The sequence below is a fragment of the Blennius ocellaris genome, assembly GCF_963422515.1.
Source record: "Blennius ocellaris genome assembly, chromosome: 8".
Classification (NCBI taxonomy): Eukaryota; Metazoa; Chordata; class Actinopteri; order Blenniiformes; family Blenniidae; genus Blennius; species Blennius ocellaris.
The window spans coordinates 12,514,305-12,533,529 of record NC_137657.1 but is presented as its reverse complement, the minus strand read 5'-3'; the positions used below and the strand labels follow the sequence as shown (position 1 = coordinate 12,533,529).

Here is a 19,225-nt window from a genome sequence, read left to right as displayed (position 1 = left end):
ATTAGTAAAGTTTTGAAGCATAATTTTTTTTAAACATTTTCATCGATATTTACATAAAAAAAATTGAAGCATCCTATATTGTTGTGTGTGTTATTTGTTGTGCTGGGACAGATGAACAAGCGAACCATGGGTGAGGGCAGGACACAACCTGGACAGGTCACCACAGAGAGACAGACGACCACACGCTCACATTCCCACATAGGGGCAATTTCACGCACACACAGAGAGAACATGCAAACCCCACACAGAAAGGCCCGGCTTTCCAGTGGGCCAGAATGAGTCCTCCTGGGTTGAAATTGACCCTCCAGCCAGATGCTTTACATCCCCTGATCTTGTGCAACAGGTTTGCAATAAGTTGAACGACTTTCTTCGTGCCTGAAAGATTAACATTTGTGTCTAGGCTGACTTTCAAACTAATCAAATGTTTTCAAGGCAACATGCCATGGTGCCGGCGAATAAAACATAGTTTAATAGTTGTGTATTATTGTGAAGTTCATAATTATAAGAATCCTGCAGAAAGTATTGAAGGGACAAATAAACCTAAAGCCAAATGAGTGTCAACTCGGCCTTGACTTTGCATCTTGGATTTGACCAGAATACGTTTCAATTAGTTTCGAGGAGAACATAGAAGAAGTGAAGAAGCTCTTACCAGCTGTAAAGTGCGACGTTAAGTATGGCCACAGAAGCAGGACGAGGTTGTGTTTTGAATTATATTAATGCAGAAGGAGAGAAGCGAGGTGATCTTTTATCTCCATCTGCTGGAAGAAAAACGAACATCATCCTGGGTTGGAAGCAACAAATATAAATACTTTTACGCAATTAAATGTGCTTGAAAGTAAATTCATACTTTCAATACCATTCGAAAAAAGAAATCCACACTTGCTTTTTTTTTTTTTTTTTTTTTGCGCAATTAAGTAGTTTAGGCAATGTATCAGCAGTTGTACAAACAATTGTGGAATTATGTTCATTGTTCAATTATGTTTTCCAGTTTTTCATTAATTTATTCCACTGTGTGAATTATGGAAACGGAGTAATCTGCACATATGCAAGTAAGATTAACTATACATATAATACATATATATACGCAAGTGTGGATAATAAGCGCAATCTGCTAGTCTTGAGTGACGAGAGCAGCCGCTGTGCATTACGCTCTCAGGTATTTCCACCGGTATCGGATTTGCATCAGATCACCTGATGGCCTCTCTGGTCACGTGTCATCGTTCAAGTTTCAGGAAACTTTTTTTTTCCTCAGTCAGAAAACAAACGGTCGAGGTCCCGCCCTCACTCACTGCTCATTGGCTACGGCGAACTACTCCAGCTCTCTGATTGGCCCAGCCGCGGAACAAGTCTTGGTTACGTCAAAATCAAACGACGCCTCCCACTTTAAACTCGCTTATGTGTAATTGATCTCGCCTCAGCAGAAACGACAGCGGGAATTTCACTGTTTCTGGTCAATAACGTGAAACCTAACAAGGACGTCCGACGTGGAGGTGAGTTTTCTCAACTGGAGCTGGAACTGTTTGTCCACACGGTGGGTGTTTACTTTGGGGGGGGGGTCACAAGTTTGTACACTGGCTGCTGCCGCAGCGACGTCTCAAGGTGTCCACTGTCCGTCACGTTACTTATTTATACTGTACGACCATTCAATGGCTCCTTTTCTGTGGCCTGTCCCACTGTCAACCAGCAGAGAAGGCTGATTAGGATAAGCGCTGACATTCATAATCTGTCGGTGTCACGATCGTGTGCTTAACATTGTTGTTTTGAATTTGTGCGAGTATCGTGTTTGTGTCTTCTCGCTGCACCACCTTCATTAGAAACACTGCATGAATAACACAGAGCCAGAAACACTTATACATAACCAACATTAAGCTTCACAGCATATTCTTTTGTTGGCAAAACTCCCTGACATCCAATTAAAAAAAGTAATGTCAAAACATAATTTGCCTTTTGTAAAAGTAAGACATGAACTTTTTACCTTCTACTTTATCTGTCAAAGTCACTTTCACATGTTTTATCTGACGAGAATTGACTGATTCATTGATTCATTGGCACAGTTTAAATTCTACCTTGTCATTTTTTGCTTTAAACACAGTCAGTGTCTTCCAAGACGATCAATGTTTATTTCCTAGTAAAGTTATCTAAATGGTTAGCAGTGTATATTGCACAGAAGTGTGATCTAAACTTTTCATCTGTGTATTCAGCCCCTCAGGACACTGTCAGATAAGCACACTTATCTGACAGTTGGGGGGGGGGGGGGTCTTGTTTCTCAGTGGCTTTTCATGGAAATCCATCCAGGCACGAATGCGTGACTGAAAATAATCTACACCACATGTTTACGTTTGTGTGTAAGCCCGAGTTCAAACAACTTACGAGTGCAAAACCAACCGTTGACACTTTAGATTTCATCCCATTTACAACATGACCGTTGAGATATTTTTTTCGTCTACTTCGCTGGTTAGTAAAATATCTCCACGTGAGCCCGTTTAGCCAGTGGTCATTAGTGGGTCAAGGACAAGTGTTCAGTGATTGACTGAACTTCCCCTCCATTTTTCTGACACAGGATGGACTCTGATAGACCTCCAGACATCAGAAGAAAGTGACAGCAGCGTTCCGGGGGGGGGATGCTGCACACATCACGTCCACGCGGGGCTTAAAGCTGTGGAGGATGGGTGGTACTGCCGTTGGCGGCAATGTTCGAAAGCTAGCTAAACTAGTTGTATTAGTTCATGAGGAAGTTGGGTCACAGAATTGTAAAATCGCTCGCTGTCGGCGTTGAGTCCGAGTTCAATTGTTTCACGGTCCTGATTAAAGTAGTCACCTGATGGAGTACAGTGAGAGGGTGCTGTGTGGGACAGGGGAGGTGGAGCTGGACCCCAACATCGTGAGTGAGGAGGCAGGGAAGCTGTACTCGGAGCTGCAGGTGAGACACTTTCACTTCACAGAGCCATGAATTTCACCCCGCACGCTGTCCACTGTGTTGACGATCCTCTGGCCACGCGGGTCCGACTTTGCCCTGTGCTTCTCCTTACAAACGTCACAGACCATCATTGAGATTCACGGTGAAGGCGTGGTGGAGTCCTTGGTGCCTATATTCGTGTGGGTCCTGGAGGGCCTGGCCGGCTGCAAGGCTCAGCTGAGGGACCGGGAGGAGGAAGCGGAGAAGGAGAAAACCGAACGCGAGGCACTGCTGGAGAGGTACCAGGCAGAGCGAGCGCTAAGGAAAGAAAGTCAGGAGGTGAAGTGTCGAAGCATCCAGTGCACATTTATCACGGTTTTCAAAGAGAGACTCATCGCATGTTGGCCGATTTTTTTGTGTGTTTTCTTTAGAGGTATCTGGAGTTGGACGACCAGATTGAGCAGGAGAGGCGAGCCATGAGGGTGAGGGAGAAGGAGCGGGACCGGCGAGCGCGAGATCTGGAGACCAAAGCTCGAGAACAAGCTGATCAGTGTGAGTCCTTATCTTTCCTTTATCATGACTGTATGCTGAAGAGCGGCTCTACGGTATCTAAGACGTTTCGACTTTGAGTGAAGGACACGCGCTTGCTTTGGTTCACTTTCAGTGGTGGCCCTGGAGGAGCAGAAGACTAATCTGAGTAGAGAACTGAGCACATTGAGACACGCCCACACCAAGGTCAGGTCCATCTTCGGAGCCCAACCATTTTCTAAGCGCTCCGTCGCTCTGTCAAATCTGTTTTGACTGGTTTCGACACGTTTTCGGTTTCAGTTGGCGAACACTCACCGGGAAATTTTGGAAAAGAGGAAGGAGTCTGAAAGGGATTCTCCCTTGAGGTGTGTTTTTGAGACCATTTTCTCCTTCACCCACATTTTAATATAGTATATCACACAATGAAGCCAAGCAACATTTCAACCTCTTCATCTCAAATTTAGACCTTAATGTGACCTTGCTTATCTGGCGAGACTGTACCAGTAATCTTTATTTACCTTTTTAAGAAGGACACTGTGTTCTGTGCAAAGCACACAAACGACAGTTTGATAATATTCAGTTAATTCAAAACGGAATGAGCCTCATTGAGCTTGTTTTCAGTCATTTCATATTATGGAACTCTTCCAGATTAACAGTTGCGTCCAGTCGTCGCCTTCTGTTTGGAGCAAGTTATTTCAGTAGCTGTACTTTGAAGGTCTTTCCCCCTTCAATATTCTCTCTCTCTGCATTTTCTTTCTGTTTAGCTCTAAGAACATTACCTTGTTCAGGTATGTGTTTTGCAGAAGGGCTAAACCAGAAGCTTTTCCCATCTAAACTGTCTTAAAATGCACTTTTTGTCTTGGAAAGTTCACATGAACCCAACGGGTTAGCATGCAACTTACCACTAAACACACTAACAAGTCTTTTTTTTATTATTATTTGAATAGGTCAATAAAAGCTCTAATATATATTTGAGTGTCTGTTTGCATTTAGTTGCAGTTTTCAGTTTAATGAACATTTATTGTTCAAGATTATTGACAAATCCCAGTCTATTGGTTTATATTGTTACCAAAACAATTCAAGCTTTCTTTTAAATAAGCACAAACTGATTTTTTAATTTTTTTTAAAATTTGACTGCATGTTGCTTTTAGGAATAATGTGCTTTTAAAGAACAGCGACTTTCCATCCAACCACGTCTCCTCAGAATCCGCCGGTCATGACAAGGTAAACTTATTTGCGCCTGACTTGGCCGTATTTCTTCAATCACGGATATTTTAAACTCTTACTATCTATTTTTTGTTTTTTGTTTGTGCTCCTTATTTATTCAGGTGATTCAAAGAGCGCACTCAAACCCCGGTCCTCCATGTCTGCAAGATTTAGAAGCCAAGAGAGAAAATGCGATTGACATTTCTGCGAAGTCGACAGTCAATCAGTTTGTTAGCGACATCATCAGCTCCACTCCGGAGCTGGCACAGTTCCATGGCTCCGGAAATGCAAGGTAATCATCCAAATCCATAAACTAATCTTGTGTTTTCGCGGGAGTGTTGGTAAGTTGCGTGTTCGCCGACTAAACCAAAGTTCACTTCGACTCACGGTCAGAGTTACTTTGTCAAACCTTCTTGTTTTGATATATCGTCCTCACGAGTCGGAACTGTGTGCTTTTTTTTAAATTTCACCTCAGTTCCCCACTGATGCCTCCCCCTGAAGACCAGTCAGAGCTGGAGACAAGTTGGGAGGACGAGATGAATGACCTGGAGACGCAAAAAGAAGAAGAAGAAGAAAAGAAGGGAGGAGAAATAAAGGAGGACGAGGAGGCGGAGGTGGAGGAAGAGGACAGCATGGAGTGGGAACTCCGCAACACCGACTCTGTCTTCTCTGAACTGTCAGAGCTGAGTCGGGATTACGTGGAGAGTGTAGACCGAGGAGCCAGTGTCAGAGGTAATGGACACTAAGTTTTAAAAGAAATATATATATATTTTAAAAGCGTCAAAACATCTCAAAAATGAGTCTGTTATCTTTGCGTGAGTTCAGATGAGATGAGATGCACAGCAGGCAGTAAGTGATCAGACATCGAAGGGGGACTGAGGGTTGGTTTCTAAAAATAATCTGTCAATAGTGGTGAAACTATTTATAACCTCAGAACATGAAGTGCAAGTACATCACTGGGAACATGTTTCTTTTTTTTTTTTGCTTTTGCTTTCATAGTGTTACTTTCATTTGTTTATACCGTTTTGCATGAATTTATGCTCTCAGTTCTTTCTGAATATTGATGCAGAGTCCAGAATAACGGCAGTTCTACCTTCCTGCCAGTGTTTCCTTTGTGTCTGCTGCTTAAAAAGACTTCAATTTTTTCTCTCTGTTCAGGCAGTGCAGACCAGTTCGAGGAGATTCTTTCTCAGTATGAGGAAATGAAAGTCACCAAGTGAGTCCTGCTTTCATTTCTCTGACCCCGTTGTGGCTGGTGAATTGTGGTTTCCGATGTATACAGTTCTGGGTTGTTTTTTTTGCCCCCAAACATTTGGTTTACTTGTAAATGAATCAAAAACTCGAAAAAAAAAAAAATACAGTTGTTATTTTTGTAATTGAATTAATCCCACGTCGCTGTATTTCTTTCTCTCAGTGAGTTAATTGAAGCTGCTCGTAAAGCGCTGATATCTCGAGTGGTGGAGCTCACTGATGACCGCTCGGCTCTTAAACTGGAGGCGAACACGCTTCAGGAAACCGTCTCCAGATTAGAAGGGCGGATGAAGGAGAAAGAGGATGAAACAAAAAGGTGTGGGCATTTCTTTTCTCCGTTTTTTTTAATTTATTTTAAATTGCACAGTTTAACTAAAATATTGTGTTCTATAATTTCTCCACAGACTTCGTAAGGAACTGGAAACCATCCACTCTGAGGATCCTGATGTAAGATGCTGATGCAAGAATTTTAGTCCTGCATGTTTTACTACTGTACTTTAAACCGTTGTGTTTATTACAGTGTAAATGACTCCGTCAAGAAGAATCTATTCTCTCCCTCGCAGGCCTCTCTACCGGCGTCCATGCGTCACTTCTCTCGCTCTGAAATGGCTCGCGTGGTCATGGAGAAGAACCAGTACAAGCAGCGTCTGTTTGAGCTGCAGGAGGCCGTCAGACACAGTCAGACACTCAGGTAGCTTTTGTCCCATGGGATAAAACGTGTGTGTGTTTAATTTAGTTTTCTATATAACGGTTTATTGTGGTGCGACAACAGATTTTTGGACTTCAACTTCCTGCGGTGCTTTTTTTTTTTTTACATTTTCACAGGGCAACAAAGGAGGAGCGTTTCACAGACGATAAAAAGTCCAGCGTTTGGAGGAGGTACAGCTTTTCATATATATTTTCTCTGTTTATTCTAAAACAAAAGGTGTTTTGTCTTTTCACTCTACAGCTCGCTATGAAAATGGTAATTATAATACAGTTGCAAAAGAGTTGAACGTCTGCGGTAGATGCAGTAACTACAGGCTTTACCAATTAAACCACAGCTGCCCCATGAAGACAAAGGCCATGATGTTTATAGACAGATAATAAAAAATCTGAAATGTTGGGACAGTAATGTTGCTTATATAATCATGCATAATATCCTCATAACAAGTATGGGTGCAACTTTGTTTTAACCTTCATTTAAAGTAATGCAGACTATCGACAATGATACAGTTGACAGGGGAAATTAATTTACTTGATTAACGCCCATTCATTTATATTGTACTTTATGAAGTACTATAGAGTGCCTGGTTTGAGCCTTCCCTTTGTTCAACTGTATTAATGTTTACACTCTAATTGGTGTGCTAGATGCACAAATTAGCATGTTTAACACAATAATGCTTTATTTGTCTTAATAACACAGAATCAATGCAACAAAAGGATACTATATTTTTAGAAGCTGGTTCGTGATCTGCTGATTGTTATTTTAGCAATCGGCACCTAAATGAAGTGAAATGAACAAGATGTAAATCTGTTGCTCTGACGAGGTGCAGACGGAACAAAACTGTTGTTAAAGAAGGAACAACTAAAACAAGTCAAATCCACTCAATCTTGTATCTTCTTCACCACAGTAACAAACTATTTTCATAGTTAAGCAAATTATAGTATATGAAGATAAATTCCGTTTCTATGTCAATAGACGACTGACCACAGTGAAAGTGTGCGTTTGTGTAGTTGGTAGTGAACGGTACTCGGCACGTTGACTGTATGAAATCTCAATAAGTGTTTGTGTCTTCAAATTATAGGTTCAACCGTTTGTTTGGCTTGACCAAGGCACCATTAGTCCCTCCTTCTGCCTCGGCACTGGCTCTGTCCTCTTCCCCGTCATTCTCTCGCTCCCCTGTTGGATCTCCAAAACTCCCAGCCGTAACTCGAACTCATACAGAGTAAGTTTAATGTTACTCTTTCTCGGTTTTCAGCAATTGCATTTAAAAGTTTTGGTACATATAAGTGGAAGAAATGTACTTTTTTAAATCAAGTTGGTAAAAGCTTTATAAACATGATGTGCAAGATAGATTAAGCATTTGAGGCCCCTGATTTAAGCCATAGTAAATAATAATCACTCAATATTCCTTTGCTGCTGGTGCCCAGTTGTTTACCTTCAATAATCAAGAAGAACACAAATTGTCCCGCCGTTAAACAGCAGAAACATTTTGTGTAGATCCTCCTCCCCTGCTGCTTTTTCACCACGTGTCCGGAGGAGAGAAGTCTACCGAGAAATCCGCTCCCAGATTTGGGGATCAATGGGAAAGCGGCAGCTGCATGGCTGGAGCATGCCGCTGGCAAACACTCAGGTACCTGAGCCCTTTAATGGCGACGGATGAATGAAGAAATAAAGATTGGTGTACTGTTCCAACATTATAGTGTACAATTTCACAACAGCGGGCTGAAAACTAAAACAAAAAGAACTAAAAGGTGATTAAATATCTATGTTGTAGGAGTCTAATGAAGCTGTACCGGAGCCCAAAGATGTGCCTGAACTAGTGCAGCTCAGACTTTTGGACCAAAGAGACTCCACTGCCAAGGTAAACCTTAGTTCTGACAGGTTCATGTGTTTCTACAGTTTCCGCCTCATCATTTCTCTTTTTTGCAGAACTGGGTCAAGAGATATGGAGGATGATTTTATTTTCCTCTATAGGTTGAAGCTGATGTTGGCTTTGATGCTAGTTCCCTTTACCTAATTGAGCATGAGAAGCTTTGAGAATCATTTCATTAGCTTTATCATGCACATAAGCTTAAAAGCCAAAAGCATCTCACTGTAGCATCGTCTTCATATATTTTTTTCTTTTCTTTTCGAACATCAGCTCAAAGTGAAACAGTAAATGAGTTCAGCTGGAGAGGAACCATCCCGTCCAAACCTTTCAACAGTTTGATGATAATCATAATTCGTCTGTTGTCTCCTCAGCTGAACTGTGCAGTTGCAGTCACGCCAGAGATCTCAGGAGAAGCCACAGTAAGTCTGTCATGATCCTGTTTACGTAGCAGTTGTACTCTAATTACAATCACCTCACCGTGACTTGTCTCACACACAAGTTGTGTCATGCCACTGAGCTTCCCAAACTCCTTCCCTGCCCTGCTTCTGCCAGTGCACCGTGTGGGTAGTCTCTGGCCCGGCCTCCTGCAGTGACGTGACAGTGATCGATCCAGCGCGCTCCAATAGAGTCCTGGATCAGTTCAGCCTCCCTCCCACGGCTCCGGCCCTCTGCATCTGCGCTGTGCCTCCTATAGGTCAGTGCTGGCCCGAGTGATGTGTTCCATAATCGTGTTATTCAGTAATGCCTCACATTCTTACTGGAAACTCTTGGAAATCAAAACTGCTTACTCAGCTTTTGCCTTTGACGCCAGTCTTTCCACTGTTGTTTCGTTAGGTAGCACTGCGGGGACCGTGTGGATCGGGACTCAGGAAGGAAGGTAGTGCCAGCTGAATCAGCGACTTGCCTCAGTAAATAACAGCGAAGGAATATTGAGGCTCTTTGGTCGGCGGCCTGTCACACCCTGTCTGTCTCCCACCCCACCGTCCCTTCTGTCTTTTACAGTATCCAGATTCATCCGGCCTCTGCTGACAGGAGGCGCTGTCTGCAGTCTATATCTCTGTCAGAGGCCGTTCATTCACTCACGTGAGTTCACTCTGCAGTGGATGCTATGAGTCCACATGCAAGCAATTAGCCTCTATTCTCCAGCTATCTGGATAAGTGCCTACACATTTATATAAAAAAATATATATATTTGGAATAAAGTGGAATAATCCGCTTCTGTTGACCTAAACCTTGCAGGTATACACAGAGTCAGGTCGTAGCCGGTTTGGCTGATGGCACGTTGGCCTTTTTCTCTCACAGTTCAGGTAATGGATTTCTGCTCCTCGTCCACTTTTTCCCCCATCTCTCCATTTTCTTTGGTTCGTTGATGTTTCACGAGTGAAAATTAAACTCTGTGACTGACAGGGGGCTGGAAGCTGCAGTCGCACCCTGCTGTGCCTCTGGGATCAAACCCTGTGCAGCCCATTCGCTGCTGCCTTGCAAAAGGCGACTGTCTGTGGGTGGGATACTGGAACAAAGTCCATGTGGTTGACCTGAACAGCAAGAAAGTGGAGGTAAGAAGCGGAGGAGGTAACCTACCTTTTGGTTATTGTGACTAATGTGCAATCTGTCATTTATTTCAGCACCATGACTGTTTTTTTCTTACATCACAGCAAATATTCCCGGTGTCTGAGCGCAGCGAGCAGCAGGTCCGATTCCTGTGCGCTGGTGGAAGCGGCGTTTGGGCGGCCTGCCGACTCGACCCGATCCTCAGGCTGTTTGATTGGTCCTCAGGACGGCCGCTACAGGAAGTAGATTTCATGGCTTTGGTCACCAAAACATTAGGTACATTTTTTTTTTCTATAATCCAATGCTGTAAATAATATAAATATCACATATAGAGCCTGAGTCAAGTCACCTGCAAAAGAATCTAGTCAGTTGTATAAAGAAAAACAATTTATGAAACAGATACTTACTGCTACCTGTACCAACATATATTCACATGAGTATTTAGAAAAACCAAATGATGTTGCTGGAAGAAAGAAAGAAGGTGAAGCCACTTCAGTGCCCGATTAGCCTGAATTCAAAGATTATTCTAACCCTAACCAGGTCATAATGCAGTGCACTTCAGTCAGCAGGAGTTTAGATATTGTTCTTGCTTATGGGGTCCTGAGTGATGACGCTTGCTGCGATGCTGAGCTGACACACTCTCCTCTTGTGCAGGTCAGCCTTTCTTCACACTCTCACCGCTCCAGATCTCGTCACTCGCCATCATCTCTGGTCGTCTGTGGGTGGGCACAGGAGGTGGTGCCATTTTCTCCATCCCCTTATCTATAAGTAGGTTTTTATTTAGATTAAGTCTGGACCTGGCGTAATGTTTTCAGAGCTCAACTCCACCCCCTAATAATAATAAATGACTGTTCAGCTTCAGAAGCCGTTTCCATCCCGTATTCCAACACTGCTTCGGCCCAGCTGTGCTACCATGGACACCGACAGTCTGTCAGGTTCATCATTGCTGCGTCAGGTAATAATGCGATAGGTTTTACTCAAGTATTTATCGGTATCGAGAAAGCATGCTTTAACTTCCTTCCATTCAGGGCATGTGTTGTAGATGATGCACTGAGATGGTATCAGTTTTTATTAAATTTTTTTTTTTAATGGATATTGAAACTATCTTTCTCTCACAGGTTGCTTGATCACTTCCCCAGGCAGCAGCCAAGTCACTACAGCTCAGCTGGTCCTCAGCGGAGGAGAAGGTTACATCAATTTCCGAATTGGTGGGTTGACGGCAAAAACTTTATTGATGTCAGAATGTTTAGATCAGTATTAGAAAACGAGGGATGTGATGATCACTGTAATGCTTCTGCCTCGCCATTTACAGTTTTTCAATACACAACGTGAAATAGATTTAAAGCAATCAGCATTTCACTGTAAATAATACAAGAACATTATACTTCCAGAACAATTACTGTTAAAAAATCACATGACTTTTCACTGTTACAAATTATGACATGTTGTGGAGATGATAACCATGTTCTTTATACTGTATAAATTAAAAACTGTTGTCAAAGCCAGTCATGAGCTGCACGTTATAGTACGTTCGCTAAAACAGTGGTTCTCTTGAGCCCTGGTGGCTTTAAAATCTAATATAATACCTGTAAAAAAAACAAATGGCTGCCTTGTGCTTTTTATTGAAAAATTATTCTGACAGCCTTGGAATTATATCTTATATTTTAAAGACATTTAAAATCTAGCGTTCTAGTTGGAGTGGCTATAGGGGGCCTCAATGTGAGCATCACGCTGTTTTAAGTGTATCTCGTGCTGCTGAATCGGCACTTTACTGCCGGTGGAAATCATTTATGCCGAATTCAATAAATGTCTAATTCTGCTGTTCACTCTTCCAGGAGACGATGCAGTTGATGAATCGTCTGAGACGTCTCAAGCCACGCCACAGCGTTCTGAACGCAGTCATATGATCATTTGGCAGATTTCTACTCCCTCCGTTCCCAGTCCTGCACTCTGACGCCGTTCCTTTCTTCGGTCGGCGCTTTACAGACTAAGTCAGGACGGCGCCACGCCATTTTAAATGGTTCTTTCATGGAACTAAACGAGGCCACGTCTCAATGTGGCAGCACCTTCTCCAAATATGATTGATTATAATTTCACACTTGTTTACCTCATAGTTTTGGGCATCTACCATTTTACTTGATCATGACGCTTTTCTGTGTGCCTTGATTTTATATCAATTTCATATCATTGCTCAGCAATAGGGCCGCATGGTTGTGTGATGCCCATGCCGACCATTGTACTGGAAAAATGTGTTCATTCTTTTTGTATTTCTTGTTGAAATACCTGCGGAGATCTGACCTGCGATGGTAACATTTTATATGGCTGCTGTTTCAGCTGCTTTCTTGTGAACTGGAAAAAGGTTTGTGGGGGTTTTTTGTTGGGTTTTTTTCTGCACACAAAGACAATCAGACACTTTATCTTCTGAGGTTACATTGAGATTCTTAAAAACATCTGTTGTCATTCTTCTGCCACGAGTATTAACTCAAACTATAGCACTTCACGTTGCACGTGGTGTAATTACAAATACCAGCATGTTATGAATGTCTCTACACATCTCATTCCCTGAATCAAAGATTTAAGTAAGGTGTAAAAAAAAAGTACTTTATTCAATCATTTTGTTTCACGTTCTCTTTGGGAAGTTGTGAAATTGGAGTGTATTGATTTGTTTCATGCTTTAATTTGATGGCAACATAAGGGGGGTGAAATTGATCCCATGTATCCTATGCAGTATTTATGTGCACTTATAAATTTGTGCTCATTTGGTTCCGAAAGACTTGTGTATGAAGTTTGTCTCAACTTTTTACGATTGAAATTACTGTCATTAAAATGTTGATGTCCATTTTTATTTGAGTGTTCTCATGATCTAAACATATAGCAGCAGACGACAAACAAAAGAAGTCTGAAAAGTCCAGAAGGAAATCACTCAAAGTTGTGACGTGATGATCTTTTTTAATCTGTCTTTGTTTACATACAAATCCTCCCAGTAACACACAGGCTGAGCTTTCATATCGAGGCATTGCCATCGAGGAAGGCACTCCTTTGCTTTGGCCAGATTGGCCTCCTTCCCCCTTAAAGCAACACGAGTCTTTCAGTCTTTGGTATCTGTAACATCCATCTCCTATGTTGGGCTGCTGCGCGTCCTCGGGAGCCGTATCCTCCGACTCAGGGAGCGAGCAAGTCGATCCACAGCTCCACCCACCGCTCCACCCAGCTCCTTCTTGGAGGTCAAACCCTCGATGTTGCCGCTGTACCATAAAACCCAGCCTCCAAGGGAAAACAGCACCAGCAGAGCTCCTGTGTACACAAGCAGATCCCCAAAGTCCCGGCCTTGGATCTCGAGCTGGGCGAAGACCCCCAGCAGCATGGAGATCACACCCAGTACGTCCATCAGCACAGCAAACACAAGAGCCAGCTTACAGTGGGACAGACCCTCATACTTTGGTGCCATGGTTGCACTGAAAGACATGGGGGAGAGAGCGGGTCATATCTGGGAAGTTTCACATGCTTTGATGTTATTCTTGGATCCATTAAAATTTGATTTGAGAAAAGCAACTAAGTCGCAAAACAGTTGTTCTTGGCAATATATGCTATGCCATTAGAAAGCCTGATTATTTCCATTTTACTTGGTGTGTTTAGGTACAAATATTTATATTAAAAGCAACATCCATTTGTGCTTCATGGCCACAAATCCCATTCCACTGTTGCTTAGCGCACAATGCTCTTGCGAATGTAGCACATTGTAAAAGGGAAACAAATACACTTTCCAATAGTTTAAGGTTTATTGTCATGAAGCAATTTCCTTTAAAGTTTGGTTTTGTTATGTGGCTAGTTGAGCAACTGTGGGATTGTTGGGCTTGATCCTCAAGTGTGTTTTCTTTAGGCTTGACTTGGCTTTGCAAGTTGGTATTGAAATCTTTTGAAACATAGCTTTTTTTTAATTTATTTTTTTATTATTAAACCTTTTTAAGTTTACACTTGTCACTGCGTTGTATATGCTATTACAGTTATACGCGTTATCATGTCTGTCTCTAACAATGTTTTTTTTAAATGTATAAAAACACAAAAGACGTGATTGTAGTTTCAAACACATTTCACGCAGCGCACACATCCACGGTCACTTCAGGTGCCACACCTGTCCTATTCATGAGACTTGTTTCAGGAGAAAAACTACTTACACCACAGCTTTACATGATTATACATCTACCTTAGTCAAAGAAATCACTTACCTTTTGTTGAGGTTGCAGTTTTGTTATTGGTGTTGAGATGTTTATGGAATAAACCGTGTTTGGAGCCGTTTGTGAAGACACAGAGCCGCCTGTGTAACCTGACACCTCAACACCTGCTCTACCTGTCCTGCAGTCCTGCTGTGTGTCACCGTGAAGTGTGTCGAAAGCACCAGCATGTGGGAAAACTGCTTCCAAGTTCTATATCCTTGTTCATTTTACACAAACACAATATTTCAGGAGTGACAAGTTATGAAATAAGTCTGACTGTGTCGAGTTAATTCCCACTGAGGGTGTTTCTTTATACTGTATATGTATATTTGTTTTTTTTATTTTATTTCAAAAATGCTTATTTGCACAAGTATTCATAACAAATCATGTCACCGTTTTAACTGCTGCATACAAAAATAATCTTTAAAAAACGTTTTCACAGGAGGCGTCATAACGCTATCAAACCCGGAAGTGACGTACCTTGTTGGAAAAAAAGAAAAGAGCCGTAATTGTTATTGTTAGCTTGTTAGCTAGCAGACTAGCTCGTCGAATGGAGATATGACAGAGTTATAACGTCTTATTACATGTGCACGATTCAGTTATTACTAACCTAAAGTGGTATGTACCAGTTTTTGTAGAGTATTATAGTAGCGTGGAGATAGCACAGATGTCCGAGAGACAGAAGGGAATCTTTTGTTGTTGATGAAATAAGGATGTTGTAGTTTTTTTGTTAATAATCTGGCTACATTTGCTGCTAACATCACATGAAGCTAATCCTGTTCCCTCGTGAGCTCCGGACGAGGCCGCTGCAAACTCCGATTTAAATGTCTCAGATCAGATTTACATTAAGAGTCATGCAATAAAATCAGCGTCGGGGTTTGCCAGGTTGTGCAGGCTGTCAATATAAATCGAACTGAGCAAGAGCCTTAACATGTAACAAGTCTTTCCTGTGCAGCACAGGGACAGAAATCCTCCGGGAATTATTTGCACAGTATAGTGTCTTCTCTGATAAAGCCATAAGGTAATTAAACATTTTGTCTGTGGTGTGAGATGGAGGACGGGACCAGGAGTGATGGTGCTTCCACATCCAAGAGCCATGCAAGCTCACTCCACCTGCAGAGTAAGAGTTGAGCTGCTCTGAATAACTCCGTCCTGCCTTCAGGTCAAGCGCGACCAGTCATCCCTCTATTTATTCCCTTTTTTCTCAGCTCCAAAGAATGAGGATGCCTATGAAATTGCCATCCCCTACGAGGAGGGCAACTTTGAACAGCAAGGCTTTTTCAACCAGGGTGATCAGAATTTTGAAGGTGAATGTGAAGAGCGGTACATTGTATAATCTGTCTAATGAATTAGACCTGCATCCAAAAGATTCTGAATGTATCGCACCGGTGAGTTCACAGAACAATGTTATTGTTATTCAGAGTCGCCATCATCTGCTGGCCCGTCTCCAGTCAACAACTCGTACATGGTGATCACCAACCTGCGGACACAGCTCCAGATCTCTCTGGAGAAAAACTCTTGGCTGCAGAAAAGAATTGAAGACTTGGAAGAGGAGAGGGACTTCCTCCGATGCCAGTTGGATCGCTTCATCTTTTCCACAAAGACACAGGGACCGGACCAGAGTCAGAGCCAGTACAGTAATGGTAAGAGACACGGGACATGCGTGCGTTGAAAACCAGTCCAATGATTTGATATTTGTTTTTTGTTTTTTTCGAGCTGAAGTTTTGCAAAGCAATTCTTTTATGATATAAAGCTATTTTTGACATTTTGCTGTTTGCGTCTTTATAGGATATGAATCAAGACGATTCAACTGGAGGCCAAGAAGAGACGACGATCGTCCCGCTGGTAAAAGCTGCGTCTTGAAAATACGATTGTATAATCATACGGCCATTTTATGGTTTGCTGTATTACATCCTACTTTGTTGAGGATAGGTTTCTCTTTCTCTTCTCACAGAACAACCGAAGACCGACTCACAGCATTTCCCCTCTCGTCAGTTTATCCAGCGACGGCCTGGTCCACCTACTATGGTTCCATCGAAGAACCATGTCTCCAATACACTAACAAATCAGATCGCTTCAATGAATGCTTTGTTCAATTCTACGCAATCCCAAGCCCTGTTGCAAAGTCATGGCCATAGCACTTCCAGTACCGCAGCCGGTGGCGGCAGCGGCAACAGCAGCAACGCTACAAGGTCCATGAATGAAATGGGCGGGCATAGCAACGTTGGTCCAGGTAACGCAACTCAGAGGACTTGCAGCAAAATTACGATTATATGTATGCATGTTTTGTCAGTGAGGTTTTGTTACATGGATTATTTTTGTCTCAAGATTCGCTTTCGCTTCTCGGAGAATCTGACGAGTACTTGGAGCAGGAAGGCTACATGGAGGAGGAGGAACTGATATCAGGGGAAGATGTACTGACAGATACTATCAACAGCAACAGACACCAATTAAAGAGAAGACGGGTCTTCCGAGCTCCGAGAGAGCGACAAAGAGGTGAAAAGAACAAAAAGATCTGTCATTAAACTTCAAAATTCCGTGTTGTGACTGTGGAGACACCTCCTGAAGTCGCATTAACAACTCCCTCATGTGATTCGCCCTCAGTTAAAGATGCTGCCGGAGTGCTGTTTCGCTACAAGAAGATTCTGCTTACGTACCAGCGTCTGAAAAATATGTCCAAAGCCTTCCAGATCCACGGCGTTGACCGCAACACAGTGGCTTCCACCACCCCCATCGCAGAGCTGCTGCTGGTGGCACCAGAGAAAGTGGCAGAGGTGGGTGAGTTTGACCCTTCCAAGGAGAAGCTGCTGGATTACGCCCGGCGCTGCTACACTGCTCTGGATGAAGAGACACTGAGCAGAGTGCAGGCTCTGAAGAAGAATAACCTGCTCCTGCCCATTTCCTACAGGTTCAGACACTGAGAGGAACAAAATGACAATGAATTGGAATGTTTCTCACAAGAAGACCTTGTGGCTTTTTGTCTGCAGCTGACCCGCTTTCCAACCAGAGATATCCACCAGAGGTATCTCAGAAAACAAAGTTCTCATTCCAGGCCAATCTTCACATCTCTTTCACTGCCGGTCCACCCGTCAGAGAGTCGACGTGTCTCCGTCTCTGACACGTCTTCATCGCAGTGGCTGTTTAGGTCTGAGACAGCGCCGTGTTCCTGTGAGAAATTGGAATAATATTCTTCCTGTTGCTCATAGAGCACAAATTGAAGTCTGTTACTCAGAGACTGTGGATAAGAATCGGAAAACACATTCCACTAATATTCTTAATGATAAAACTCTTACGACATTAGTGTAACCAACCTAACTCATTTGTGTTTCAAAATTGTGATCCCTCAACATCTGGATCAGTGTAGAATTTTGTGGTTTAATTTACGTACTCATTTATTTCAGCCGGCAAAAGCAAAAAATATTTCAAACACTACAATTAAAATCACTTAATTTATATGCAAATTTGACACATTCCTAAATAGTTTGTAGCTTTCAAAATATAACTGTTGAATTTATGTTGCACTTCATAGAATTAATGGAATATTTAAGCAATCCTCTTCCGTTTTAATATGTTCTTCTTGCTTTGTGTATTTGTTTTGACGGTTTTATAATTGTCTTAACATTTTTTTTTTTAACTTGCCTTAATAGAAGTTTTGAGCTCTAAGTATATTAGGAGTTTATCCTCATTTCCGTTGAGTTTAAGGGAAGAAAAACTGTAAAAACAAAAAAAAAGTGATGCAATCATAAACAGACTCTAGTGAACTTTCTTCAGGAAAGCAAAATAGCTTTTGTGGTAAAAATGCATTTTAACATTCATGTTGTTCAGTTACAATAATTCAAGTGTTGGTAATATTTTATCATTGTAATAACTCCCTTGCTCTCAACAGCACTGCAGCTTTACTTTGTTGCTCTAATAGCAGCTACACCAGTCAATGTTGTGTGTGACCTGCACTAAAATATTTGTACAATCACTTCCTGTGCATCACTTCCTGTGCTTCTGATATCGAGGCTCTTGTGACAATAACAGTTTTTGTAAAATACAGTATACTTCACAGCATTTACACTAAATATTACTATGCCAGTTATTTGTAATGTGTAACTTTTAGTTGCTTGTAAGGAATTGTGACTCTTAATTTCACAAACATTTTGAAATGTCACACTTCAGATTATCTGTAACTGCTTCTTCCCAATGCTCCACTACAAATGCATGTAAAAGAAATTGCTCTGTGGTAATTTGTATATGTCTACTTTTTTTTTTAAATGTTCCAAACAGCAGACATGTTCTCATTCCAATGCAATGAATGATGATAAATCTCGATGAATGATAAATCTTCACTGTACACCAGTGAAGATTTATCTTGATTAAACGAGGTGGTTTTATGCGGTGCAGTGCGACGCCGGGGCTAATAATTTCACATCTCTACTTCTTACTTCCTTAAAATGAGGTTTACAAATTTGCAGGGCTCAAGCTACTTTCAGGGTCTTTGTGCGTGACTCAAAATCAACCTGTGAAACTGAAAATTCATAAAGAAAAACAATCGGACCAATTAATATGATGCAAAAATGTGTCCATTTCTTAAACAATCTTCACATGCAAATAATTGATTCACCAACTGTATCTTTTCAACATAGCTGTAAATAAACCATTTGATATTCTCCAAAGAAATCTTGTGTCTTGTCTCATATTCTCACTCTTTATCACTGGCACAATGCACATTACTATTTTGTTTGGGATCTGTGTTAAAAGGGTTTATTGTGTTGTAGATATATGCACTCAAAGGGCGATAGGCCAGTGTTCAAGGCTGGGCTTGGGCCCGAATAGACATCACCACTTTATGTGGAGTTTGCATGTTCTCCATGTGTGTGTTTGGATTTTCTCGTTACCCTGACACCTTTGAAATCTTTAGAATTTGTTTGATAGTTTATTGGGTCAGATTGAAGCTTCTTGTGGGCCAGTTTTGGCCCACGGGCCTTATATTTGACACCCCTGGACTAACAAGAGCA

The 19,225-nt window shown here is 41.9% G+C and overlaps 3 protein-coding genes across 5 annotated transcripts; 2 read left to right on the top strand and 1 right to left on the bottom strand.

Moving 5' to 3' along the window:
- Nucleotides 1-1,397: 1,397 nt before the first annotated feature.
- On the top strand, nucleotides 1,398-12,794 carry LOC308134065 (C-Jun-amino-terminal kinase-interacting protein 4). 2 transcript variants are annotated; one of them, XM_080501677.1, is made up of 29 exons: nucleotides 1,398-1,490; nucleotides 2,561-2,920; nucleotides 3,041-3,235; nucleotides 3,328-3,448; nucleotides 3,561-3,631; nucleotides 3,725-3,789; nucleotides 4,189-4,212; nucleotides 4,576-4,648; nucleotides 4,753-4,922; nucleotides 5,106-5,362; nucleotides 5,789-5,846; nucleotides 6,045-6,197; nucleotides 6,286-6,328; nucleotides 6,445-6,572; nucleotides 6,707-6,760; nucleotides 7,669-7,809; nucleotides 8,085-8,217; nucleotides 8,362-8,448; nucleotides 8,829-8,876; nucleotides 9,010-9,151; nucleotides 9,292-9,334; nucleotides 9,460-9,540; nucleotides 9,697-9,764; nucleotides 9,865-10,013; nucleotides 10,113-10,284; nucleotides 10,663-10,776; nucleotides 10,865-10,963; nucleotides 11,127-11,216; nucleotides 11,844-12,794. In XM_080501677.1, exons 2-29 carry the CDS (start codon nucleotides 2,822-2,824, stop codon nucleotides 11,960-11,962), a joined length of 2,997 nt encoding a protein of 998 aa, XP_080357803.1. In that variant the 5' UTR covers nucleotides 1,398-1,490; nucleotides 2,561-2,821; the 3' UTR covers nucleotides 11,963-12,794. The 2 variants fall into 2 exon arrangements, with proteins under 2 accessions (XP_080357803.1, XP_080357804.1); XM_080501678.1 differs by lacking the exon at nucleotides 4,189-4,212.
- Nucleotides 12,795-13,014: 220 nt separating this feature from the next.
- On the bottom strand, nucleotides 13,015-14,317 carry LOC308133945 (transmembrane protein 238-like). Its single transcript, XM_080501509.1, has 2 exons — nucleotides 14,235-14,317; nucleotides 13,015-13,463 (listed from the first exon to the last, which is right to left on the bottom strand). The coding sequence occupies exon 2, from the start codon at nucleotides 13,454-13,456 to the stop codon at nucleotides 13,127-13,129; it is 330 nt and encodes a 109-aa protein (XP_080357635.1). The 5' UTR covers nucleotides 13,457-13,463; nucleotides 14,235-14,317; the 3' UTR covers nucleotides 13,015-13,126.
- A 407-nt stretch (nucleotides 14,318-14,724) lies between these two features.
- On the top strand, nucleotides 14,725-18,873 carry ccdc106a (coiled-coil domain containing 106a). 2 transcript variants are annotated; one of them, XM_080500931.1, is made up of 8 exons: nucleotides 14,725-14,840; nucleotides 15,273-15,342; nucleotides 15,431-15,529; nucleotides 15,644-15,865; nucleotides 16,011-16,067; nucleotides 16,177-16,455; nucleotides 16,551-16,718; nucleotides 16,827-18,873. In XM_080500931.1, exons 2-8 carry the CDS (start codon nucleotides 15,273-15,275, stop codon nucleotides 17,141-17,143), a joined length of 1,212 nt encoding a protein of 403 aa, XP_080357057.1. In that variant the 5' UTR covers nucleotides 14,725-14,840; the 3' UTR covers nucleotides 17,144-18,873. The 2 variants fall into 2 exon arrangements, with proteins under 2 accessions (XP_080357057.1, XP_080357058.1); XM_080500932.1 differs by lacking the exon at nucleotides 14,725-14,840 and having other exon boundaries at nucleotides 15,236-15,342.
- Nucleotides 18,874-19,225: the final 352 nt, after the last annotated feature.